We start from the raw sequence: 27,767 nt of genomic DNA on the forward strand, positions 1-27,767 counted from the left end.
CACAGGCCTGCTCACTGACTCAAGCCGAGCCACAATCGCTAATAACTGGACGCCCCACTCCATTCGTAGTCAACATAGTGCTGTGCGCGCGTTTTAATTCCTCCAACATGAACTAATCACGCGCACAACCTGCAGACATTTCTTATTGTATAAATAGTTTGTATATACTTCTCCCCCTGTCCTCTCTTCCTGTCTCCTCACCTCTTTCATTTCATTTCTCCGTTCTGCCTGCTATCCTTTATTTCCGCTGCCCCAGCTCAGGTGCTTCAGTATCGATGGCAGATGCCGGGGCTAGCAAAAATCTTTTCCTTCCTTTTTACTATTATTTTAATAAAAAAAAAACTACCACAACCATCAACTGCAAACGACTACGATGCAATCACTGAAGTACGCGGCCAGCAGTATATTTACTTGCAGAATTTCATTATGCGAATATCGTTGCCATCTACCTCTCAACTGCACCAGAATTGCAACACAACATAGTAAGCACGGTGCTGTAACACGAAAGTTGATATTGTCACGTCTGCGATGTGTGGACTGAAAAGTGCAGTAGCTTATTAGGAAGTTAGTAGTAGCAGTAAGTGGTATGAGCTGCTGACAACTACTGACTTTCCACTATGAGGCACATGTACCTTGCAATGAAAGGAGCAAATGCAGTGAAAAGAGCAAGCACTCACGCAAGTCTCTGATTACACTGCACATATATTACACAATCATCAATAAGCACCAGTGAGTACCAGAGCAATTATGAACAGCGTTCCAATTCAAACAAGCTAAGGATGAAAAAGATGCAGCCACACAACAGGCATCAAAGATTGGGTGGTGCAAAAAAGACTTTATTTGTGACACTATTCATGATTTCGCCTTGTCAGATAGCGAAGCCAACAGCTTTCCAACTTCTTCCAGGGCATCCCTATAAGAAAGGAAAAAAAGAAAATGTTTAGGGAATGGCTGAACTCACAAAAAGCCTTGACATGGCCTCTTTTTCCACATCAAGAGACAAGTTCTAGTACCGGTAATCAGTGTGCATGCAATTCACATGTTCATGGTGACATTGTTTCAGGGCCAAATATGGCCAATGTTCCCCATCAGAGGCAAGAGGTAGCTTGCTCAGCTATGAATGCTTTGTTAAGATAAGAACAGATATAGTGACTAAAAAGGTACTGTCATGTCATGACTCATGTGATTAATCTCGGGTTCACAAAACATGCACTTCTTTAAGAACACTGTACATGTCAAGAACACAACCTTCCCCTGAGCATACAATGCTCATCTGGGTACTACTATTACCATGAACACAGAGAGCATAGCTAAAGTAATAACAGATCAGATATGTAACAACAGGAAGAGTGCAAAGCATTATAGAAATTCTGTGGATAGAAGCACAAAGGTGACTTCAATCCATGCAAGTTTTCTTCATGCAATGTAAGACAGTACTCATATAACAGTAGTAAAATGCACCATGGTCTCTTTTATACCATTTGACTGAGCAAGGTCAGTGGGTTTCTTGTGATAAAACAAGACTATGAACTGTGTGGAGCACCTAAGAGGCTGCAGCCCATCACCACTTATCTACAGACCTGGCATGCATGTCTGGTCCCAGTGCTGATGAAGCACAGAGGCCTTCAAGATGCTTCCGGTAAAGCCGTAGGAAGCGTGTCAGCAGCTCCAGCTGTGGTAGCGGGTTCCCACGTAACCACGCTGTCGGCAATGTTGACACCACCTGTAAGCAGCAGTGACATGTTTGCACAGGATCTTAACCAACGGACCATGCGCCACTGCTATAGGTTCTAGTTAAAAGGAGCTCAAGAGGTTCTTAAGAAAAACAACACAGAGTGCTTTGCAAAGGCTTATTCCCTTCTAAACAACTTCCATCTATATTTCACACTCCTTACGAACAGCAGAAAGCATTAGAAAGGCTGGACGCTGAATCAAATCACACATTTAAATTCATCCTCTTTTGATCACCCCTTGATAAAAAATTTCAGAGTGCGTAATAATCCTAGCCAGAAGTGTTCAATGCAACAAAAGCTCTAAACAGCTGCACTGCATTGACGGTAAAAGTGTAGCTTTCATTGTACTGTTCCCAACTTCTGATGTTTCTCATGAGACACACAGGGACAAAGACCCCCTTCTCCGTAGAGCAATGGCCATTTTACACTTTAAGCACATATTGTAATGAAACGGACGATGCCTGCACAATGAGCTGGACAACGCAGCAGCCACTCGCATAACCCTCATATAAGCCAAGAGTCTGGAGCCGCACTAAGTGCACCGTACTCACGCGGGTGCACTTTTCGACAGTGTCCCTCTGAGCAATGCACGCTTGCAGGGCCACAATGAGGTACCGGTTCAGCAGACTGCACAGTGACAGCTCCTTGAGTGGCTCTTCAGCCAGAAGGCCCTGCCAACTCAGCACATTCTTCATGAGCTGAAACAAAAAGACATGCAAGGTCAACAACTGGGACGCAACACACCAGCCAACCTCGTCTTCACTGACACCAACAAGCAGTGGCATCCTTAGCGAAAACAGCAGGCAAGATTTTTAAAGAATAAGAACAATTTTGTTGAAAATTGACAATTGGTTTTTGGTGAAATGAAATGACACAGTGTCTGTCTCACATATCCAGTACACCTGAATTGTAAGGGAACGAATAAATGAGGGAGTGAAAGAAGAAAGGAAAAAGGTAACGCGTTACAAGTAACGGCGTTACCGGTAGCACGTTACTTTTTTCGGTAACTTAGTAACGTACTTACGTTAACATTTTTCGGTAACGTGACGTGTCACGTTACTAGTTACTTTTTTTTTATCCAGTTGTCCCCCCCCCCTTTTTAGAAAAAGAAAGCACTGAGCACCTAGTCATTTGCAAATAAACAAACAGCTGCCCTCGGCGACCTTTTTTGCGGCTCCCATGCATACCAGAACACCTGCCCTCGACGATGCACCCGACTAAAAAAAAGACAGAATAGCCTTAAACCACGAAACACGTGCAAGCCATAAACCACGAAACACGTGCACGAACACGCATTCACAAACTTGCCTTCACCTACCTCCTCTTCACGAACCACTCACACACAACTCTCTACAGAGTGGAAGCATACCGAGCATTTTGGAACATCACATTTTTCAGAATTACTGTAAATTTGTTGAGAGCTCAGCGATGTTTTCTTTCTGAAGTTAGAATTGATGATGAAGTGTCATTTCATGCTTAATTTCACATTCATAAAATGGCTTCACCATGTGCCACAGAGTTAGAATCCAACACATGTAACTCTAAGCTACTATAACATTGCTAAGCTTCTGCACCATTTGCGCAAAGTATTCTCGTTAAATCGGGATTTCGCATAAAATGGTTGTTTGGGCTCGAAGTTCCATGTGAAATATGAGCTTTATACAATTGCTATCGTCAGTTATTAAGGGGAAGACGCACTAATTAAATTTAATGGCCATGAAGTAAAGGCAAAGTAACGTGCGGTGCTTTTTTTCGGTAATGGCAACAGTAACGCGTTACTTTATTTTGTGGGTAACGTAGGGGATAACGCGTTCCTTTTCTCTTAGCGTAACGAGTAACGTATTTAGTTCCTTTTTTTCGGTAACGCCTACAACACTGATTTCGACCACCTGGGGACCTTTAATGTGCACTGACATTGCACAGCACACGGGCGCCTTAGCATTTCACCTCCATTGAAACGCAGTCGCCGTTCGAACCCGGGAACTCCGGATCAGTAGCCGAGCGCTCTAACCACTGAGCCACCGCGGCGGGGTAACAATTTTGTTTATTTATTTCAGGGACTCTCTTGGCTCCATGGACATAGGGGCGGGGGGCAAGAAAGGGAGGGGAAGAACAAACGTACACGGCATTGTAAGTTATGAAGCCACATGAGGTACACAATATAGAGATCACGCAATAATTAATGACAACAGCAAGCGAGACAAAGATTACACGTGTAAGTAGCAAATTGTTCTATGCCAGAAGCACAGGGCAAGGTGGAGTCAGGAAACTAAACAAAAAGCAGTGATGCTCAAGATATAGCATAAAGGCAGTAACACTCAATATCTTGTGGTTCAACAAAGCAAAAAAGGAAGCAGATATGACGTGGCGTACAAAGCATAACATGGTCGCTGGTAGGCAAGAGTACACAACATTACCTGCAAGAACATGTGGCTAAAAGAAAAGACAGTGTCGACAAGCAACAGTGCTCCAAGCAGGCAGTTCCACTCTGATGCTGTTTTAGGTATAAAGGAATATTGATTAGATGCAGTTCAAAAGTGGGGTATTCCTACTTTACAAGGGTTATCGAAATGCGTTGATACATAAGCTGGTGGCATATTAAGTGCATTTTTCAGGGTTGGATTACTGTGATAAAGTTTAAAGAAAAGATATAAGCGACAGATCTTTCTGCGCAGCAACAAAGGTGCTAGGTTGAGCATGTGGTAACATTTATCCTGTAGCTCAGTACAACTGCTTCATTATGGTTTGTGTTGTGTACTTGTTGGTTCCCTTGCTCTATGCATGCATTTGGCCTTGAAAGTTCAACAGCATAAAAGTGACCTCATCTGCCTTTTACTAGCATTAACAATATCTATCCACAATCCTTATATTCGGCTGACACATAGTGTAAAGAAAGTGCACAGGTACAAAGCTGTGAAAATTTGCAAGCTTAATGAAACAGAAGTATGCAACCGTTACCTATACATACAAATCAGAAACTAGCGTACGAGAAAGCAGGCAGTGTTTCAAATGTCAATAATAAATTTTGGATATTTCTATGAACTCATCACTAAGCTTGTGATTTACAGCATAATCTCGATGATAAGAATTTTTGGAATTCCTCGTCCACAGTGCAACGTGTAGAAATTCTGAGATTCTGAACACATTCCTATATATCGCCAAAGCCGGGATTGCCAGTCGTGTAGTATGCACTCTGAGCAGGGAGTGGCGGCGCTCGGGCCATGCAACGACGATGTTGCAAGTGAGTGGCTGTGCACGGTACTAAATAAATCCTATGTTTCGTAAACAGATTTGCGTAAATGCCTTTCCCGTGCTTATGTGAAAAAGAATTTTTGTTTGCTTTAAACGATATGAATTTCGGAAAATACAAGTATTTTTCACAACCCCTTGAGATTCGTGTCATCGAGATTCTAGTGCAGTTTACAATGCTGGTGTAACCTTGTACTAATAGCAGGAAACACACCTGAGATAAGAACATAGGTCGGCAGAAAGCCTGTGCACTACTAAATGCAGCCAAAATTAAATTTTCTAAATGTGCGAAGTCTATAATGTCTGCCTTGAAAATACACACCTTGAGGCAAGACCAAAACTGCCGGTGAAAGAAAGCAGCGGGCGCCCCCGACCGGTTCTCCAGGACCCTGTGGGAAGTCAGTGTCACGATTAAAAACTGCTGCTAGACTACTGTCGGGTCATGTAATGTCCCTGACGGGATCTTTAAGGGTTCAATAAATGATGATGATAAACGCATTTTATTCAAAACTGCTTTTCAAATCAGTGTGAAATCATTTCCCTAACGTACACTAGGTTTGGTCTGGTTTTATGAAGCTTAACGTCCCAAAGCGACTGAGGCTATGAGGGACGCCGTAATGGAGGGCTTGGGAGAATTTCAAACAGCTGGATTTCTTTAACGTGCACTGACATGGCACAGTACACAGGCCTTCAGCATTTCGCCTCGATGGAAATGCGACCACCATAGCCAGAACTGAACCAGAGTCTTTCCGGTCAGCAGCCGAGCACCATAACCACTGAGCCCCCACAGCGGCTAACGTGCACTAGGCACAACACCTTATGCTGAAACATAAACCATGCCATTTACATATACGAATGGACAAAAAAATAAGAGTGTGTGGTGCAGTTCATGCAATATGTTTGCAGGGTTCTCACTCACTCTTTGGGATAGAGGGGAATGTAGACGTCTTCATCCAGTGCTCGACTAATGCGTGCCGCTACCTTTGCCAGAAAGTTCTGCAATTCAATTTAGAAAAAACAAGATTGCACGTACCATGCGTAAGCAATGAGAAAAAAAAGAGAAAAGGAATGTGTCTGTACTGCTGAAACACTCAGCAGTCAAAACTGCAGAAAATTCTTTCATATCAGCAGGCACAACGCAGTTGCATATGTAGCAGCAAAGCATGATGGCTTTTTTGTTGGTGTTGTTATTGTTGCCACTTCAAGCTATACAGCACACACAGGCAACTTCTTACGACTGCAGCTTCAATGTAAGCAAGGTGAAAAAAAAGGAAAACTAAGCCTCCAACTGCAGAACTCTCCACAAATATGGTATCTATTTCTGCCAACCAAACATTGCGAAAAAGTCAACAGGGGTAATTTCCCTAGTCTTGACTAACTTAAGGGGAACACGGCTTTCAACACCAGTTTCATAGATTTTGATGAATTTTGATAAAAATTTTCAGCACGTTAGCAATGCTTTCAAAGTTAATTGCACAAAATTTCAGCATTAGATCAAATGAACTTTTTTATACAAACTTTTTTGTCTTATACACCTTGTGAAATGCCTGTAGACTAGACTAACTGTGGTAGAAGAGTTTCTGAACGCATTTATGAATGCATTTCTGGACGCATGCTGCACGTGATGATATACTAGATATTTTTTTTTTTAATTTCTTGTTTTCATCTTTCATATAGCAGTTGGCGTAGAGGTGTCCTGCAAACATGACATCACAGCAAAAATCTAGACTTCATCAAAATGGAAAAGCAAGAATGTCACTGCACAGATCGCATTTCTGGGAGTGCAACAAAACCAACGTTGGCAAAATAGAGAAAACAGTAATGAACGAGGAAAACGACGAATTTTCAGGCATTTCCCTGATACGCAGTACCACCGCATTACACAAAATTTTTTTAGATTACTTCCCAGTGGATTTCCGCTATGAAACTCCAGGACAGCATAGAAAACTAGGCATACGAGCGGATGCAATGATTTATTTTCGGCCATTTATCGAGATTTGAGGGCCGCGTCCCCCCTTGGTTGCTTCATTGGAATCCAATGCACGTGCACCAACAGCCTTTTTCCCACAGCCCAAGAGAGACGACGAAGTGAAAACATTTTAAGATATGATTAAATAGTCGGTCAAATATAGACAGTACACCCATACAGGCAAGGCATGTGTGTGCACGCATGCAAAAACTGATAGCAGTAGCAGAAACAAACCTGTAAGTGCCGGCTCTGGGCACCAACAGTTGGGTAATCCTCAACCAACTTCTTGGCCGTCCGCACCAGGTTCAGCGTCTGGGTGCTGGACATTGGATCCCAGACCTTCTCTGCCAGTGCTGTGCACAATGTAGGAAAATGGTAGAACCTTAGCAAAGGTTGCACACACAGCCACTTGCAATTAGAGATATCAACCCAACTACAATCACTGCAGGACAAACGGCTTCTCCCACTGATCGCCATCTCCAGTTAGCCCTGTTTGGTGCCAGCTGTGGCCACCCTTTTCCCACAAACTTTCCAATGTCATCAGACCCCCCCCCCCCCCCCCCCCCCCCCCCCCCCCCCCCCCCCCCCCCCCCCCCCGACTTCCCTTCTGCGCCTTAATGAGTTTACCTTTCCTTGAAATCAACTGCATTACCTTAAAGGGCTGTCGGTTATCTGTTCTCTGCATTACATGCCCTGATTATGTACACATCCACTTCTTCACTTCAGCTAGACTATGCAGATATACCAGATATGCCTACATATACACTGGTGAATATGCTGGTATATTATCTACATATCGTTATCTATGCTGCACCCTTGCTGAACCACGCCCAGACTTGAGGGGTGGTGGCACTTGCTTTGTACAACCTGTGCACTGGGGGTGTTTCCAGTCTGCTGCTGCTGCTGCATGACTGTGGAGCTGTCAACCTGAAATTTGTTCTTTTGTGCAATCTCCTACGTCTTATCAGTGGAAGAACGCTCTGCTTAGGCTAACATCTCTAAGAGTCATACCTCATACCTCATACAGTCATACCTCGTTCATATGTACACTTTGGTTCCCGAGCAAAACTGTCCTTAAGGAGAGCTGTCCTGGGCATAGCAGTGGGTAGTGGAGGAGAAATTGGGCAATTTTGGGAAGTCCAAATGCAATATGCTCGTTGTCATTATCCTTAAAAATAACATAGATCAATTTGAAGCTCCTGATGGTCTATTAGGTGCTTGTCGGTGTCTCATGGACTGATGACATTTCTTTCACTGTGACAGTTCGCATCACTGGAACCGGTAGTATAAATCTGTACTAAGTCGACTGATAGCTACTGAATGCATCTCTCAGTGCCTCAGAGACTGCTGAGACAGCTCCCGTCACAGCAATTCATGAAATATCGCAAATGGAAAGGCACACATGAGGTGCAAGCCCAGCACCGTAACCACTGAGCCACCAAGGCAGCTGGAGCCCTTGTTCTGTGTATATTTGCAGCCGGTGGCAAAGTGCGCAGGAGTGAAGAGCAAGCATGGAGCAACAATGAGGTTGAACACAGGGACTCAACTTGCAAAATTATTTTCTTGCTTAAAACAATACAGTTCAGATTAAACTTCCAGAAATAAATGCCACTGAATGATAGTGTGCAACTTACTATCTTTCATATTTTTACTAGAACCACTTCACTATGCAACTGATGGCTGAATATGTCTCGAAAAGCAAATTTTCTCAAATTTAGAATTTTTTTGCTGACACAGCTGATGTCTTTTAGTCTCTAAAACATTTTTATCAGCTTCTTTGACTTCTGGACAACAACAAAAATATACTGTGAGAACACAACATTCGATAAAAAATTCCAAAATCTCATATTTCTGTACCTCTGCGCATTTTTTCATGAAAAACAAATAAAACATTCATTTCAATTAACTGTATGTAATATAAAACTGCAATGTCGTTTATTTACACAAAAAAGTATCATAGTCATGTGTAAGATGTGAAAGATATTTATTTTAAACAACTGCACTATATATACAAAAGAACTAATTATGAGTTCAAAATTTGAGAATGCTGTACTAGAATGAACCTTTATGTTAATTAATTTTTTGCGAGAACCGTAACAGAGTGGAATCGATTGTAACCAGGTGTGCTGTGCTAATGAATATCTGTTGCTTCCAAGTTGTAACCCCTCTCCTTGCACATCTTTGGGCAAAGTGGGGTATCTCTAAATAAAGAATAAATAGTAAAATTTTTAAATTTTTTTAGTTTTGCTACCGCTTGCAATGTTAAGACGGTGGCCAAGGCATGAAAAAATTTTCTTTGTCAAAAACAAGCTTGAATAATGTTTTTCGTAGTAGCACAATAAACCACGATCTTTTAAAAAGAAATTGAAGATGGTGAAGCACAAAGTCTGGATCAGTTGGCATGGAATGACCCATTTGCGCTTTTGCACTGCGTCTTCCGCTGGTACTACGTGCCAAAACACTGGAAAAAGAACCATTTGGTTGGGGTAGTCAAGCTTTTGTTCTGATCACTGGCCATATTAACAGAGTAAGAATAGATAGGCCCCAATGGGCTCGGTGCATTTTCATCCTGTTCATAATCTGGACAGCAAGCTTCCATATTAACAAGGCAAAAAAACATGGAAAAAGTTTGATACCCAGTAAAACTTCCACAATTCGAGTAGTCCATATTAACAAGGGTCATATTAATGAGGCACGGCAGTATTAAATTATATATTATACTTCACCTACTAACTTAAATTTGCTTGAACATTTGACTGTAAATTTGTAATTCCCAAAACTGAGAAAGTGAGCTCACTTCTTGCCTTGTTCTTATTTTCCCTGGGTTGCTATATCAGATGTCTACTGGTTTGGTTTATCGCCGCGGCGGTTGAATTCCAATGGAAGGCGAAATTCTAGAGGTCCATGTACTGCGCGATGTCGGAACCCCAGGTGGTCGAGATTTCCGGAGCCCTTCACTTTGATGTTCCTCATAGCCTGAGTCACCCTGGGACCTTAAACCCCTGCAAACCTAACCAGATCTCTACTAATAACAATGATGCAACTATTTTAAAATAGCTGCTTTCCCTCTATTTCATTACTCCAGCAAAAATGTGAATGCCGACAGAAAAATAACAAGCATGACAATATACAAATTGAACGCAAATACAACTCGGCGTGCCACTGATGCTGCAACCAGTCACATACAAAAGAACCAAGCAAGAATAAAAGGGTAAGCCAGGTATTCTCTTCTAAAGAATCTTCTCAGTAATTAAAACAGACTGCTTTAACCGAAGAGTGAAGGCTGCCATACCCGACATCTTGGGCAGAAGGACACGTTCGACAACCCGAGGCAGCAAGCAAAGGTCAGGATCATCTGGGGAGTCCTGGCCATAGAAGAGCAGCGTCTCGTACCATGCACTGTTCTCCAGGCTTTCTGGCTTCTGCACACAAGCAAATACACAGGGCTCCACTATATCGCAGCACTAAGCTATGGGCAGCCTCTGTGACCAAGGTCTCCAGTGCTACAGAGCAACAGGGTGCGGTCGACTGTGTCAGTAAGCAAAACACGTGAATAAACTACTCAAACACAAAAAAATGAGATGCCTTTCACAAAATTCTTCATAATGTCCTTTTGTTTTTCATTTATTGAATGTACAGGAAAAGAATGAATATTTATTTGTTCAATTCAGTGCAAGCTTGCATGTTCCACTGCTGTAATTAAGCGACTTGCTTTGAATATATTAACGACTGAAGCTTTACTGGTGTGATCAAGAAAATTTAATTGCTCAATTTCCCAGTCTGCTGAAAGGCGTGCACAGCCTCACCTCGATGGGGTTCCAGGCGACCGTGTGCAGCCGCACAAAGGGTACCAGCAGTTTGACCAGACACAGTGGGATGTAGGCCTGCTCGTACGACTCCCCAAACTCTGCCTTCCAGCGCTCAAATCGAAGCTTCAGCGATGCCACACTGCTGAACTGCTCAGTCACGTCCTCAAACACGTGGCGCGCATCATCCAGGATGAGCTCTGCAAGCAGCGCGACCCAACCACAGGTCAAACTTCAATGTGGAACTAGTTTTTACCCTAGCAACCACTCCATTTCTTTTCTGCACAGCCAAGGCATAAATGTCTCGGTAAGAGTAGTGTATCTGTTGCACAAGAATGCAATGCAGCACACCCATTAGTTGAATGCAACCATTAGTAAAGCACAATAACTAGATACAGTAACAAAAAAGAAAGGTACAGACGTGCATTTTCTAGGACACAATGTATGAAACTGCAAGCTTTAGGAACAATTTGGCCTACACTCTTACGCAGCCAAAGAGTATACCTAAACCACTTGATGAAAATGCATGAAAAAAACTACTGCTCTGACCACAGCTGCCAGGCTTGCAAGGAGGCTGTTGGAATGGGCAATGCAGGAATAGCACAGATCACACCTAAAATGCTACAAGACAATTTACAATACTGACCGGCCACTTTTTTTTTTGCAAGTTGCTTCACCACTAGCTACTGGTGCCACAATAAGCCAGCATGGCTATGTTTCAATGCACATACCTCTTTCCTTGTCAAAGGCCAGCCTGTCAGCATCGGGCTGCTCGTCGTCGGTGGACATGCCCTCGTAGTGTGCCAGGCTCCTCTGCTGTACTAAGCCCTGCTGCTGTGCCTCTCGAGCCTTGCGCCTGCGCACTCTGCAAACACACGGGGTGCTCTTGTGCAGACTACATCAGCCAAAGTCACATACATAACTCATTACAGGCACCTTCCTGTAGTGGCTCCAATGCACCCACAGTTTAGCAAAACTCTTTTTGGCAAGAAGACCAAATGGACACATCTGTGGCACAGTGAGGCATGCAGTGCCATTTTCTCTGCTACACACAGCCCTACCTGCGACACCATGCCTTTAGCACTAAAATGCAATGCATACACTACTCTATCCTCGACTAGCGGCCTATTCACAAATTCCGTCCACTACACAGTATGACTTAAGCACAGGCCCACACATGAATAGGCGCATCAAACCCATCCCTGCCTCCTGGCGCTCTGGCATGGCACTGCACCGACTGCCTCTGGCAGCAGCAGGCACTTGTTAGTTGCTGGATGTAACATTTTTTTTCTTGCGATGAAAACTTTTTTTTACACATTTGCTGCTTCTGGCACAAATATTTTAACACTAAGCTTCTTCATTAATCCTCGTCATGAGCGCTTCGAACTGTTTATTATCCTTTAGGTTGGCCCCAGTACGCACAACGTGGGAATACAAAGGGCCACAAGCTGTACTGGCCACGATTTGTAAATATGCAGGATAGCACAGCATGAGCTGCATTTGTAGTCAGTGTCGGCAGCTGCAAGCCACACCATGTGTGCACCAGTTCGGACAATGCCAGAGGCCATGGCAGGGGCTGGCCATATGGAGTGTGGGCCAAAAGAAAAAAAAAAATAACAAGAGGAGATGAACCTCACCTGCGGCCCTCGCGCTCAGCTGCCCTCCAGCTGCGCTGCTGGCTACCCCTGTTGTTAGGCTCTGCTGGAAGTCCCCGTAGGCCCTTCACTGCAAGCGCAAAAGGGCACATCCCGGTTATCTCATCCCATGCGCAACTGAACATAATGCTATGTCATCCTGCCATGCTTTGCCAGTTCAACTCCTCCTTGAGGTCAACGCCAACCAGATCAGATCAGCCGGTTTCTGGCAAATCAATGCCTCCCCCTACCACCTTTCAGCTCTCCCATTTACTGGCTTTCCTGCCTGCTCTGCATATGCAGCAAGCTGGAGACAGCACCGCATAACTAGTGACACACACTAGAAATCGGCAAACAAATTTTTGTTCTTTCTCTTTGCAAGGTGGCATCTTATACAAGAGCATTCACAAGCTATGTCAGCAGCTTATGCAGTGATGTAAGCCACCACTCCCCATAAGTGGCGCCACATCGTGACATTTAAATAAACAGAGGCAACCAAAGGAATCTCATCATGAATCCAAGGACGTGGCTGGCACTTAAACAGTGGGCGATGTTGGCTAGATATTTTCTTTCTTTCTTGAGGTGGCAGTGAGTACAGCATTTCACTGCTTTACACGGCCCCGGGAGATCACTTGATTTCACCACAACTATCACTGCGCATGTGCAGCATTGCTATAACAACAGAGACACAGCTAGGCGCATCGGCACCGCAGCCCCTAAGCCGTTTGCGGTTGTTAGCATGCGATGCAAGTTCGAGTCACTTGCTTGAGTATTCTACTTGAACAGTGCCGGGGGAGAAAGCTGACCGAGTGGAGTCATCTACTTCCCGGACAGTGTTAACTGAGTAAGTACGCAGGTGGTGAGTGTTGCCAGATCGCATTGTGACTCTGCAAACACAACAGCAGTGACGAAGGTCTAAGTGCAAGGATTTGTTTTGTTTTCATTTGCATTTCCTTGCGAAGGGCAATCACTCCGCTGCTCCACTCCAGCATCATGTACTACATAGCAGAAACTTAGGAAAATAAATTATCAGTATTCTTTGTGGACCTTGTAGGCACTGTTAGAGTAGTGCAAACACCTGTGTCACACACAGGAGTTTTTAGTGGCCTCATTTCATGGAGGCGAAATGCAAATGCACCCGCGTGCTAGCTAATGATTCGTGTTGAATTTCGATATGCTTTCGTTGATGCTAAGCTAAGTGGCAAAGCAGCACTAGGAACCTCGGGCTAGCAACTTGACGCTGCATCAATTGTGCTGCAAGCCATGCGCTCTGTGTTGCCATCTCTTTTCATTGTGATAGTACCCTTGCTCCATAGGTACTTGATACCTTCAAAGCTGTTCGTGGTGTATGCCACATCCTTATTTTAGTGTGTGCTTTACAAACTGTCTCGATGACATAAGCACAATGTCATGAGATTTATACAGCTGTGATAATCTGCATGCAAGAACCTTTTAGACTGTAAGATTGCTCAGTTAGGAAAGTAATGTTGGTGGAGGGGAAGTCCAGTTGAGGGTCCACAAATGCCTCACGTGATGGTGCACATCCTGTCTATATGTTTTCTTGCCTCTTTGAATCCAACAAATGTCTTTTAAGAATTTTTTCAGATACCGCTGAAAAGACGCCCATCATGGCGAGGCACAGTGCTGGTAACAGACAAAGCTTGCAACGCTATAGCTGTACTTACTGCCTGCAACTTTGGCGCTAATTTTCAAGCACACGAGTTGAACTTGCAACGCACGCTGGCGCCTCGGGAAGAAGATTACGTGCTTAGTCGCACCTCTGTTGCTACAGCAATGCAGCGCATGCGCAGAGCAGTGGGGGCGAAATCAAGTGACAAAAACCTCTCCACACGGCCCCAGCAAAGCATAATTGCTGAATTGAAAATACAAGAACAATGAAAACAAAGTACACATCCAAGCAAGGGGTGTATTGTGCAGATCACAAGCGCTGCTCCATGTGCCAAAGCAAACCGGGAGAAATAAACAAGCCTGGTTCAGCACAGGCTTCAGGCAGATGGCTTGAAGTGATGCTGACAGAGTTCTCACACAGACTCAAGACTACTAGTTTTAAGATGCAGAATCATACTCCTGCTAAGAAATTACAACAGAGTCACAGAATGTATTCGCTCACCAAAATCTGCCTGCTAGCAGCAATTAGCCGACTGCGAATAGCCAAGACCTTGGAAGGCCACTTCCTTCCTGCAAGGCACAGCTGACATGCAGACTCATCCGGTTTGGAGAGGGACGTGAAATATGGAAGTTCAGCAGCATGCCGCATGACGAGGACCAGATGTGCCCGAGGCGGACAGCAAAGAAGCGAATGTGGACAGAGCGGTGCATACAGTCCCGGCCGCATATTGGCTCTTGTTCGGCTGTTGCTGTCCTTTTGAGCGTGTGGTTTATGCTGCAACTGTGTGTAAATGGCTTTGCAGAATGCACACGGTGCTTGCGAGTAAACAACCTGAAGGGCACCGGCGTGCTACTGGTGAAATGGCCTTTTGGAGACGGAATGGGATGCCGAACTCGTGCTGGTGCTTACACTTTGTACTGGAGCCGGTCCAAAGAACGAGGAATCGCTACGTTTTGCGCTGGTTAGGTTGGCCAAGCTGACGGGGTTTCGTGAGAAGCAAGCTCTGTCCTAACGTTCCTGATCATTTTGTATGATACTGACAGCCTTGGTTGATATGTAAATAAGTTGTAATTAAACTGTGCTGTACACTGTCCTTGTTAATTTCCATAACAAACTTAGGGCAGCTGCTTAGGCTAAGTAGGCTCCTGAAGGACACTGATGTAAAGCTATGCTTAAGTGCCCCGAAAGAGTGTCATGTTCTGGCTACCTCGACGATACAGTTCAGTGCCAGTTCTGTCACCGGCTTTGTCTTACGGTTTCATCCATTCCTATTTTAATGTCAAAAAGCATTTCTTCCTATAAGCATAGTTCTAAGTACGACCATTTTTGGGGTAATTACTGGTAGATGGAATGACGGGCTGACAGAAAGGTCAAGAGAAATTCTAGGTCACTTAACACTGCACAAGAGTACCCCATTATATCGCAAAAAAAAATAAAGTTCATCCACAGAAAATACCGTAAAAACCCGCGTATAGTACGAGGTTTTTTTCCTATTATTAGCACCTCAAATTTCCGCCTCGTATTATTTGCGGATCCGAACAAAAATTTCAGTTTTGCTCTAAGTTTTGGTTTCGTTATTGCCGCGTGGTTACGGCTTGGCTTTGTTATTGATTTGTGGCTACGGCTTGGCTTCGTTACCCGTGACGGCGTGGCTAGGGCTAGCGTGGCCTTCCTGACAGCGTACGCGCCGACGCATAGACCACGCTTCGCGAAGGGAAGGTTCTTTTTTTCTGCCGTGGAGGAGCACGATGTCAGGGCCACGAAAACAGTATTCGGCTGCTTTCAAGAGAAAGGCTATTTTAGTTGCCGAGAACATCGGCAACAGTGCGGCCGGGAGGCAGTTCGGCGTCACCGAGGGAAGCATCCGCGGATGGCGGCGACAAAAGGAAGCACTTTTCGCCTGCAGCGGAACGCGAAGAAGCTTTCGCGGCCCGAAGAATGGGTCATACCCAGAAATTGAACTGGCCCTGACGGAGTTCGTAAGAGAACAGCGAGCCGCACATCTACCTGTGAGCGTGGAGCTCATGCAGGTAAAAGCTAGGGAGCTTGCTAGAGGAAAAGGTATTCCAAGCACCGCCTTCAAAGCGAGCAAGCACTGGATATACCGGTACATGTGCCGTGCTGGGTTTTCGTTACGGCGGCGAACGTCGATTTCCCAAAAACTGCCCGAATCGTTTGAAGAGCTGCTGGTGGCTTTTCAGCGCCACATTATTTCTTTACGGAAGTCCAAGAACTTTCAGCTAGGGCAAATAGGCAACGCTGACCAAACGCCAGTTTATCTGGACATGCCATCACCCCTCACAGTGCACGAGAAGGGTTCCAAACAAGTTTGCGTCCGGACTACCGGCAACGAGAAGACTCGGGTTACGGTCATGCTATCGTGCACAGCAGACGGCCACAAGCTCCCACCCTATGTCGTGTTCAAACGCAAAACAATGCCGAAAGGTGAGGAGCTGCCAAGGAATGTCATCGTGAGGTGCCACGAGAAAGGGTGGATGAACGAGGGTCTTGTCCTTGACTGGGTGAAGTCCGTGTGGTGTAGGCGGCCCGGTGCACTATTGTCCTTCCCGTCGATCCTCGTGCTGGACGCGTTTCGCTGCCATTTGGCCGACTCGGTCAAGAGAGTGTTACGCGATTGCGGCACTGAACTTGTCGTCATCCCAGGCGGAATGACTTCCCAGCTGCAGCCACTTGACGTTTGCGTAAACAAGCCTTTCAAGGACGCGGTCAAGCGGTGCTACGCTGAGTGGATGCGCTCAGGTGAGCCTGCAGTGACGCCGACTGGGCGGCTGAAGCGGGCATCGCCAGCCACGCTGTGCAAATGGATTGTGGACGCGTGGGCGAGCATTCCTGCGGACCTTGTGCGTCGGTCTTTCAAAAAGTGTGGCATATCAAACGCCCTCGATGGCACAGAAGATGAGTGCCTGTGGGAAGATTTGTCCGACAAAGAAATCTCCGAAGAAAGCGCTGTTGAGGATGAGAGCGATTGAAGTGCGGTGTCCAATTGCAATAAATGCCTTTCTTCGTGCTTACCTGGTTTACCTCACTCGTATTATACGCGGATAAATTTTTTTTTTCTATTTCGCGTCTCTAAAATTTCACCTCGTATTATATTCGGGTTCGTATTATACGCGGGTTTTTACGGTAATATTTTCAAAAAACAAAAATCTGCCAGAAAAACTTAGCCGAGTTTTTAAAAGATAAACACAGAAAAGTCCAACCGCTATGTAAATAGCGCTCTCTCTTACTGTACCACCAAAGAAGTGATTCGATTGATAGAAGGCAATGCACCTGCAAGGCTGCACTCTTCTGCCTGGTCTCTGATATCCTGGTGCCGGCGCTGAACGAGCTTTTCGCTGCGCTGGCATAACAGTGACATCATACGTCCTTCCAGGGCTAGAATGATTGGTGTCTGCAAAAAGAATACACTCAACTGACTGACACAGCATGCCCATGTGCAATCAGAAATGCATTGTGCACCATGGTGATCCATAATGCCCCTCAGCCTATTTCTTTCCTAAAGAAGCCACAGCAACGAACTGCCATAGTCATCGATCTACCAGCTTGACTTGCGTCCAATTCAACGCATACAAAATGGAAGACAAAGCAGCTCCCTAATGATCGTATCGTTTAACAACAAAATAGCATTTAGCACTACACATGTACCACATCTTGTCAGGATTCAGTTGCCACAGGTTAGAACAGCAGGAAAAAGGAACTTCCCTAGAGTAATTTTTGCCATCCTCAACCAAAGAAGCACGGTAAAATAAAAGGTTAATCCACTGACACTAAAATTTCAATGCTGGCAAAGAAGTTTTAAAGAAAAGAGCCAGCCTTTGACCGCTACGTTGCAGTCAAGAGTTCAAAAACTTCTAATGCAAGCTTCTTTCCATTCTCCACAAACGAGTCTTTTTTTTTTTTTAATAATGACACATCCAGCATGCACTAGCTAAAACAAGCTTACATATAGTTTCTCACAATGTGGCGTTTCATTGACTCCATACAAACAATAAGAGCCTACTTAAGCAGCAAGAGCAAACTATTAGCAGTTTATAACTAAACATCAGCATTCAGTAACTAATGATAGTCCCCAATCCACGAACAAATGTGGCTGAAAATATACGAAGCTACCTAGCACCACACAATCAGGCAACTGCTATGTTGCAAAGCCAACCACCTATGAAAAATTGGAAAAGCTGTATAATCATGTAGGTTTTTTAGCATGCCCACATTTACAGTTTCTGTGTTGTCAGGCCAGTTTTTAAAGGGCAGTGAAAGAGGCATCAGGAGGGTACTCCTACGCACCTTGGCATCCAGGCATTCAATGAGGTCAGTCGCGTAAGAGCGCATCTCCTGGAAGAAGCGGAAGTTTTCAGCTAACTGCGGCTGCTCCTCACGTAGCCGTGCAGTGACCTCAGCTGATGCCTCAAGGTCGGTCAGCGCTTGCACTTTCTGCCGCCGATGCAGTTCCAACATCTCGCGCACCGTGCTGAGCCTGGAAGTGCACCACGGCTCTTCAAGCCAAGCACGACACTAGAAACGCAAAAATTGCACACAAATGCACAGCTGCAAAGACAAAGGAATGCGACAGTACACTGAGCAGGAACGCACAGGAGGGCAAGCTTTTTCCTGAGCGCAATGCGACGCTGTCACAAACATTTCAAAGTCACCTGCAAACTGGTGATTTGAAGTGGCCTAGAGGCCAACCAATTGGTGACGATAATGGCAGTGATTAAGCTTTCACCATGCATTTGCAACCTAGCTCAAGAATCATACAGCATGTATATTTTAGTGCTTTTGTTAATACTAGGTACCATTTTCCATGAATAGGTGCAACCTTTGTCAAAAGTTCTTAGGGCACAGAGCGCATGACCGAGGGACTTACTGCCTACTAACATTCCAAGAAACAAGGAAGATTGCCATGCAGGAATATTCCAAACTCCCTTGCAACCACATTTGCACAGACAGCACTCGAGCAAACTGAGTGAATAAAGGGTCAGGCCTCGCTGCCCATTTGCTCCTCAAGGTTCCGAAGCACTTGCATACTTCGTGGATGCAACTGCATGCACTCGGAACCAAATCTAGTTGAAATCAGCTTGTGAAGTAGAATTAAGAAGCCATTTACCGATCTGTGACCCGCTCAAGGACAGCTTGAGAGCTGAGGTTTTGACGGTCCTGCACTGGCGGCATTGGAGGCGGCTGTTCGGTGAAGTATGTTGGCACCACGCAGGGCTCATCGGGTGTTGCCACCGCTGCAACCTGCGCACAAGCATACTGGCATATTTTAGCTCTGATGCCTTTACATCGCTACCTTCACCTTCAGAGAGGCAGTATTTGTGACAACTTAGCTGCCTTAAAACACTACAACAGAAAAAGATTAAACTTTCTTCCCTCACAACGTAATTTAGAATCCTAGCCCTGATGCTGTTTATATCTCAAGCACGGACATATGACCTTTTGGTGGTATACATCTATACCGTAATGAAGAACAAAAGGCACATGAAGGTATTCTGTTTCACAGCAAAGGTGTAACATATTTTGTAAAGGCATAAAGGCAATATGTACACCCTTCACTGCTGGTGTTACTACTGTCACTGTTTTTTAAGACATAAGCAAGAATACAGCTGGAATTCTAAATTATACTATTTGAGTACCTTTGTTCCAAATTTCAAAAATATACTGTGGGTCATTTTTATATAAACAGTGCTAATTTTGACAAATATTTTTGGGTCAGATGTTCACAGTACATACTTAAAATTGTTAATTATTTTTGCTAGACATGCTTTTTGCTTTTCAGCAAGCTGCTTACAGTTGGAACTGTATTCACTCTGCATGGCAGGACACAACGGAAGAGGGAATCATCCCTGTAGTTTGACAAGCACACATTCTACTGACACTGTGACAGCAGCACACACAAATCAGGCCAAAAATTGGGGGCTGGAAAAATTTCCAATTCAGTTTGATTCAGGCCTTTCAGGTTCAGTTCGGGTTCAACACTGGAGTGACAGTTTGTGCCATTCTGAACTGGCTCAGACTGGTTCATACAACCAAAAGGAAAGAAAAGCATGAATATGTCCAAGAAACAAGGTGTCGAAGTGCAAAATTTTTGCGTTCAGTTTTTGCTCCAGAGCAACACTGCATTCCAGTTCAAACCGGTTCGCATGAGCTTATGCGGCCAAAAAGGAAAGTGAAGTGTGCACTTGCCGGTGCAGTGCTGACGCCCTTCTTCATCTGCTCCTGCTCCCAGCGCTCCAACTCAGCAACATCTTCACGAGCCACCTCATCCCCACTGTGCTCTGCACGCCAACCATGCAATGCCTTTCAGCGCCCGTTTTACCAGTCAGGCAACAACAGTGTTACCTTGGCATGGAGCCAGAGCTATCATTACAATTCTTAGAATTTCTATTTCCTGCACATGACCCTTCAGCTTTAATGATCATGCCCACAGAAGCTATTGCTGTGCTAAGGCAGCAAGAAACTGGTTCAAATATTATAAAAGAATTCGGCCAAACAAAATGACGCGCAATAGCAGTCACCAAGAAAAGCACACGCATGAGGTGAATGCCTATGAAGCTCATTTGCAGTACTCTCAGGCCCTCTTTTCTTTTCAACAACAAGCAGCAGCCACCAAAATGTATCTGTTGCGATTTAAGCATACACACTACAAAAATAGCAAAAACTGCATAGGTTTGCAGAAAGAAAATAAGAAAAATTTACCGATCAACCATGCGCCTCATTAAGTTTTGTTGTCAGCACCTCTGCCTCAGTGGCCATCTTTCAATACATGATAACGGTAGCACATTGTAAATTAATTATTGCAATTTGTTTAGTGGTGTAAGAAATTTAGAAATCTGCCAGAAATTACAAGCTGCAAGAATAGAGAAAACTAATATATACAGAAAAAAGCCTCATCACATCACAATAGCAAGCCTTGGTTAAATGCGGAACACAAGAATCACACGGCACAGGAGTTTTGCACATGTGCAGCAGCTTGTGGTAATTTGTTACCAACATCGGGAAGAAAATCCAGTCACAAGACAAAAGAAGTTTAGGTTTCTTACAGCTGCACTCCACGTAACACCTCACAGCAATGTGCATAATTGAAATCCCACCATGCCCATGCCATTGACCAACGCAAGGCTCACACCTAGATGCTTTCCAAATACTAGTAACCACAGCTTGGCAACTACCTAGACGCTATTGCATGAGGTGGCACCTATGTAAACTTTGTTTTTACCACCCAGACGCTCCCATCAATACATCAAGACCAGGAGACAAAAAGCCATCCCATGCACACTGCAGTGGAATTACAGCAATCCTATCCAAAAAATAAAAGAGCAGAAAACAGAAAGTCTGTTCAAAAAGTGGATTGAAAAATTTATCTTTTCCAATTAATGCAGTTATACAAGCGTAAGAATAACAAATAAGTGGAAGCAGGTACGCAATTTCCAAATCTCACCAATTTTCTCAGTGAAACCAAGTTTTCATCATATGCACTTCCACCATGCCACCATCAATATGCAAATACCGCCGTAATTGATCCAACTGACACCCTTGAAATCAGCGACACAATACAACTGCTTGCACTGCCATTTACTAACAGGCTTAATGCCACTACGCTACCCAAACATTCCATCAGTCATAGAGACATGGAAAGAATAGCCGCATGACACTGCAAATACCACGCCTGCGCAAATACCACGTCATTTTAGTCTTATTCGCCAATTAGACTGCAACATTATTTCAGAGATGAGACATTGATTCTGCTGTTTATTGGTTTTCTTCTGCATTACAGAATGGCTGCGTAACATGAATAAGCTTTTCTTGTAATTTTTATTGTCGCATTTCCCCTGAAATTTTGTGCTAGTATTTTTTTTCTCCTGTATTATCTGCCTCACTCCTGTAAGGGCCTGCACTAGACTACAGTATGACTAAATAAATAAACATACTGTGCAGCAAACACAGATACTGGGTGATGACAGCTTGCGCCTGCAATGCCATAACTCACCCTCCTGTGCTTGGATGAGAGCCTCCCGGGCGCGCTGCTTCTCTATTGCAGCAGTGTTCACCGTGAAGTTTATGCGGCCTTCCTCCTCTTCACTCTGGTCTTCCTCCTCGCCACTGAAACGCAGACGAAAGCACGTAACAAGTCAGCTAGCTGTGGCATGCAATACAAGACAAAGCAAAAAAAAAATGTGCGCATGTAATGAAAGAAACAGAGACAAGAAGCACAGAGAATTGCTATAACTTTGATTATGTGACTGAAAAGCTTACCACCTCTCCAAGGAGCGAAGAGGCCAAACTCGTAAAGCTGTTCATCTCTACAGATTCGATTTTTGACTGGCCAACACAAATGTGTTATCTAATCAATGACAGCCAAAAGCAACAGCCCCAAGGTGGTTATCAAAGCTAGCATGTATGCTGGCCGATCGTGAACTGATCTCGTGTATACCCGCAAATTTGGTTCATGTTTTCTTTGCATGCTCAACATGACAAAGTGATGTTGAATGTATGTGCGACACAATACATTTGCTTGCTATTCACCCGCTTACTCAAGAATGTACATTACTCAAGAATGTACAAAGCATCAAGGTTTAAATCAGCTCTAATTAAGCATAGCACCTCAGGACCAAGCCAAGTCAGAAAAAAAATCACATTTTACTCACTGTCCCTTCTGGTCTTCTTGTTCAAGGGGAATGAAGTCGCCCATTTCACGTGCCATCTGCCTTCGCTTCTTCAGTGCATAAATTGTTGCCGCATCAGGAATGACGCCGCCTGCATTAATGTCATAAAAAATTCTCATCTTCACAAAGGCAAACTGCACACATGCACCCACGTCAATGCGTCAAGCCACAGTGACTCCACAAGCGCTACTACTAATCTAAAAGTAGGCCAAGTGAGAAGTGCCCTATGCACTTATATGCCAGTGGAAAACAAAGCTACGTGGTTGAGAGAGTTTGGCAAAATTCTGCACATTCAAGCATGAATATAGAATGCCGAAAACTTCAAAGCCAATGAATTCTTTTTTCACTTGGATTTCACACTACTTTGTGGAAAAAAAAGTCTGCCCCCTTCGCAATGCCATTAGCAAGTGCATCAACTTGGTTTTGCTTTCCACTCAAACGATGAAAACAGCTCATTCATAGCCCACCCACACTGTAGTTTCATTATCAACTTAAATGTCCTTTTGTGACCATGCCGAAGGTGCATCATGGTTCACACCAAAATCAGTAAGACGAAAAAGCAAGCAGCAAAAAGTCATGTCGCAATGCAAAAAAGTTTGGATGACATATTAAAGGATAAGCTGAATTCAATGAGCTAGAAAAAACTTGCTAGTTCCTATGAAAATGTTCAAAGACAACTTGTTTAAGTAGATTCCTAACTGCACCAATATTTGAAACAACAGGCTACACGCTACAACCTGTGGCACAGCTGCGCCACAATGTGAAAAAAGGCAGCGATTAGACAGAGCTAGCATAAACAGGGTATGTGCACATCTCTGACAGTAACAAATATGCACGAGAATGCTGTGTTACCAGTATCAAAGGTACTGCATGTGACTTCAGTGAACAAAAGATAGAGGTAAAAATGACCCCAGGACGGTTAAGACTATGTAACGCGAGATTCAGCGATAGATGCGTAGGCATTTAGTTTTTGCAAGCGGCTGTGCCAAACAGAGCCACCCATAGGCTTATGCGGCCCAGCTTGGCCGTGACATAAGGTGAGAGACACAAACAGACGCACAGCATTAATAAAGGCCTTAACAAATCTTATGTGGTGTAATCCACACCCAAGTTGCTATGGTAACACACCCACCGGTTATGCCGACGGCGACGCGCAAGCCAGGGACAGGCGTCTAACAGTTATCGCTGTAAAGGAAACAGGAAATACATACTCTGGATGACATTTCTGAGACGCCGGTACTGAGGGCCCTCCCCTTCATCCTCCTCCTCGCTGTCAGATCCCCGGATCTCCTCCGCGTTGAGGATTTTGAATGTGTTCTGTAGCATTGAAAGCAGAGGGCAACGCGAAGCATTAAGAACTAGTAAATCATATCTTCTCCATTACCTATTAACTCCATGTCACATGTTTACATGAAAAGAAATGCAGTAGCTATATCCAAATTGAGCATTATGCTGTTATAGCACCTGGGATACATGCAGAATATAACATGCAATATGACCAAAGATGATGATGTAAACTTAATTACAGACTTCAGAGCGCTTCGAGGGTGGGGCCCCTAGTCAGGGACTCAACTGGTCATCGCAGCTGTAGTGGCCCTTTCTGCTAGCCAACACAGGCACTCTAAGTCATCGCTAAGCGGCAAGGCCTCCCACTGCTCTGGGGAAGGTTTGGGGATAGGGTCTAAGATAGGGCTGAATTGCCAAGCCCACACCGTGTGGTTAGCTACTTCCCCATAGTGGGGACAAAGCCAGGAGAATAGTGTTGGATACTGCAGGTGAGAGGAATGTGAGATAGTTGATAGCGTGCTAGGATCTCGGAGTATAAAGTTATGGGGGACATGTCAAGCTAGTAGCTTGTGTTTGGAGGTGTCACCTTGTGGAGAAGAGGTTTGCATGCCAATGGGTGGCTTCTTTGCCTACAGATGGTTCCTGGTGACTAGGGAACCAGATAACAATGGCTTGATGAGGAGGGTGCTTTCTAAGAAGCGAGTAGCCATGGGGACAGACCTGACCCTAGGTGAGATTTCCGCAAGCGTTATGAGAGTCTGCAAGGATGGCTGCTTGTGGTCGGTGGCTATTGCGAGGGAGATGGTGGCCTCTTCTGTGTAAGTGGGGTTAGAGGGTTTGATTGAGGTGCTGTTGACTAGTTGACCCATGGGGGTGGATATGACAAGAGTCATATAGCCCCTCTTTCCATCCCTGCGGCACCAATATATAAGGCGTCCTGTATAATGACTTGAGAAAATGACATCATGTAGATTGCCTTCGATGTTGTATGTAGGATGCATGTGTCTAGGCACTGGTCAGACATTGATCAAGACTTGGGTCTACATAGGGAGAGAAGTTTTGAAGTTTGTTGACGAGGTCATGGCCGCGTGCTTTCCATCGCAAGTTAAGCTGACATGCAACAGTACCCTGCGATCGCTTAGACTCTTGAAGAATGCATGCATACAGAAGTAAATAGTAGTCATACAGAAGCTGATGGAATCCAATAGAGGTCAGTGGAGTTTAATCTGGCAGAAGTACCTTCAAAGGGAGCCACGGAACTCATCTCTGAGATCATTTTCTTAATAAGTAGTGAAGAAAAAAGTTTGTTGGCATACTCACCTTAATCTTGATCTCAAGCTCATCGCTAAAAGGTCGTGTAGCTGGTTTTTCAGGAAGTGCACTGGGCAGAGGCTCCGGCTCTGGCTTGACTTCCACCTTCGTGGCCTCGCGAAGTTTTTTCTTACGGTCACGCTCCAATTGCTTGGCCAGTCGCCGGCTGTACGTAGATTTTCGCACTTTGAATACCTCTGTTTCTGTAACAGCACAAAAGCCAGATACCTGAATTTCTATTCAGAAGCAGCAGAAACTACACACTAACATCGTTGAAGGGTACCCAACACATTCCATTTGATATGAATGCGACGCATACTGCTTGAGTCTACAAAAGGCAAGCACAATGCAGCCAAAGTGGTAAGAAAGCAATGATGCAACCTATTAACTAATAGCCATCAGATTTATCAAGACATTCAACAAGACCAGGGGAAGATATATAACACATGTGTAAAGAACAACACAAGGTAGTGCCGACATCATCCTATAATCACATATACCAACCGGCCCAATGCTCTACCAAGGTAAGATACATAACACCCCTACTATGTACCAGAGCAGGGGCCTTGGGATGTACAATGAACTTGTGACACAAATCAAGACGACAGTCAGAAGGCTTGCATCTGTTCATTTCACAGTAGTGTCTTTGCTGCAATTTTAAGTTTAATAAAATTATACATAACAGACCAAGTAGATGCTCTACCTCACAACAACAGACACAGTTTGATGTCATACCACAAAATTGGTGTTTCTTTTTTTTGCCCTTTTTGTAAGCTTGAGTCATGACATACATTTCCCGTTGAAAATAACTGGAACAGGCTTCCGATATCAAAGTGTCACACTAGGCATACTAGGTATATGGGTGAGTAGTTCCTTACCACATTCGTAAACAACATACGTATTTATCACCTAAAATCTTCAAAGACCCAGATGATAGCGAATTGTGGCCAAAAAAACATGTTACATTTAATTTACCAAATACTGCCAGTGTGAAAACAAAAACTCCTGCCCAGTTGTTCCCAACTCAAGCAACAAATGCAGTGGACAACAGTTTTCAGAGTGGAGCATGCAATAAAAAAGGACACAATCGAATGGATCTACCTCACGACAGCCACTTATAAAGCATATAAAAATTCACAATATGCCAAAACTACTTGAGATGTTTTATTTTAATCATTCAGTGGACTTTCCAATCAGCAGGCCAAATGTCATTGCTCTAAGCGAAAAAAAATCTAAAATTTCACTTACAAAACACACGTCACCCCTTAAAGCCCACAAAGCATTATGCAGACACAAACATCACAGAAACCTTCCATATAATGTGCTGCCAAATGCCCACATACATACATATGCATCAGTGGTAAAACCGTCCCCCTGCCTGTACAGCCCTTGTCACAAATTTAGAGCCCAGGCAGTTTGCTTCTGAGCCACACTGCGTGGTTCGTAATACATCCCTAGCATTCCAAATCATCTGAAGGTAAGAAGATCTCTGGTCCTGCCCCCTCAAATGGGTAGGTCTTCCACGAATGCTACTGGAGCCCCACTAAAAGGCCCCCCAGCAAACAAGCAAACCCCCAGGGCTCTAACCTTTTAGCAAAGGTTGTACATCTCCATGTTCTGATCTCTTACAAATTGTTTGAAAGTACACGCTTGCGGGCATTTTGTGGCCCTATCTGAAATTAAAGAATGTAGTCAGCACAGAGGCCATATCTACTCTTCCTACCGGTCCAGGATTATGAGCACAAACAGCAAGAGAAGTTACATACAGTGTAAAAGGTAAAGGAGAAAAGATTATGCACACACTTATGAGCATATCATTTGCGATTTCACACCAAAACAGTTAATGTAACGATCATGTACGCGACTGCAAACATATACAGGCGCGCTCTTCCTTCGACGCACAGCAAAATTTAAGAGTGACCTACCAACACCTTGCACACTAGAACAATATGAATCACTCATATAACCAAACAGCACAGAGTGGACGTTTTTCAGTGCGGGCACTCTCTCTTCCCGTTTCGTTCATGTTACGTATGAGGGCAACCCAGTGAACTAAGTAAGGTCCGGGTGTACCGCTCTTGCCTGTACCACATAGCGAAGCAGAACAGGGCACATCCGTCCAGTTGTTGTTCTTAGCCTTTCAAAATATAGCACATACCCACAACCGTCCAGTGATTCGGCAGTACACTCACCTTCTTCTTCGTCATCACCGAAACTAAGCAGCGATGCCGGTGCCTTGGGATCGTCCGATTCAGCTGCAACAACAGGCGGCTCCACGCGGGGAGGCGACTTTTCCTCCGGAGCAGCGTTGCTGTCAGCCTCGTCTTCAGTGTCACTGTGGTGCAGTCGCTGCCGAAACTTTCTGTTGGGTTTCCGAAACAGGGACATCGTACACACGTCGACGCCTGGCGTTTAGCTCCAGTGCCGCGGCTCAGCGCCTCAAGCGCTGCGCTAGCTGCAAAGC

General features: G+C 44.5%; 1 protein-coding gene across 1 annotated transcript; it reads right to left on the reverse strand.

Moving 5' to 3' along the window:
* Window positions 1-815: 815 nt before the first annotated feature.
* Window positions 816-27,767, reverse strand: LOC144098673 (PAX3- and PAX7-binding protein 1). Its single transcript, XM_077631482.1, has 19 exons — window positions 27,496-27,767; window positions 25,313-25,506; window positions 23,917-24,022; window positions 22,688-22,796; window positions 22,030-22,142; window positions 20,226-20,317; window positions 19,147-19,280; window positions 18,327-18,516; window positions 17,313-17,433; window positions 12,395-12,482; window positions 11,489-11,622; window positions 10,758-10,957; window positions 10,244-10,373; window positions 7,186-7,304; window positions 5,902-5,978; window positions 5,305-5,371; window positions 2,285-2,431; window positions 1,581-1,723; window positions 816-913 (listed from the first exon to the last, which is right to left on the reverse strand). The coding sequence occupies exons 1-19, from the start codon at window positions 27,689-27,691 to the stop codon at window positions 853-855; spliced, it is 2,421 nt and encodes an 806-aa protein (XP_077487608.1). The 5' UTR covers window positions 27,692-27,767; the 3' UTR covers window positions 816-852.

This window comes from Amblyomma americanum, chromosome 7 (assembly GCF_052857255.1).
Source record: "Amblyomma americanum isolate KBUSLIRL-KWMA chromosome 7, ASM5285725v1, whole genome shotgun sequence".
Taxonomy (NCBI): Eukaryota; Metazoa; Arthropoda; class Arachnida; order Ixodida; family Ixodidae; genus Amblyomma; species Amblyomma americanum.

Excerpts from the sequence above, each read along its gene's own strand:
- LOC144098673 (XM_077631482.1), bottom strand. The coding sequence starts at position 27,691 with ATGTCCCTGTTTCGGAAACCCAACAGAAAGTTTCGGCAGCGACTGCAC. Across the intron at positions 7,305-10,243 it reads CCTTCTGCCCAAGATGTCGG|CACTGGCAGAGAAGGTCTGG; the intron begins GTATGGCAGCCT and ends CATTGTGCACAG. Across the intron at positions 2,432-5,304 it reads AGTTTTGGTCTTGCCTCAAG|CTCATGAAGAATGTGCTGAG; the intron begins GTGTGTATTTTC and ends TTTTTGTTTCAG.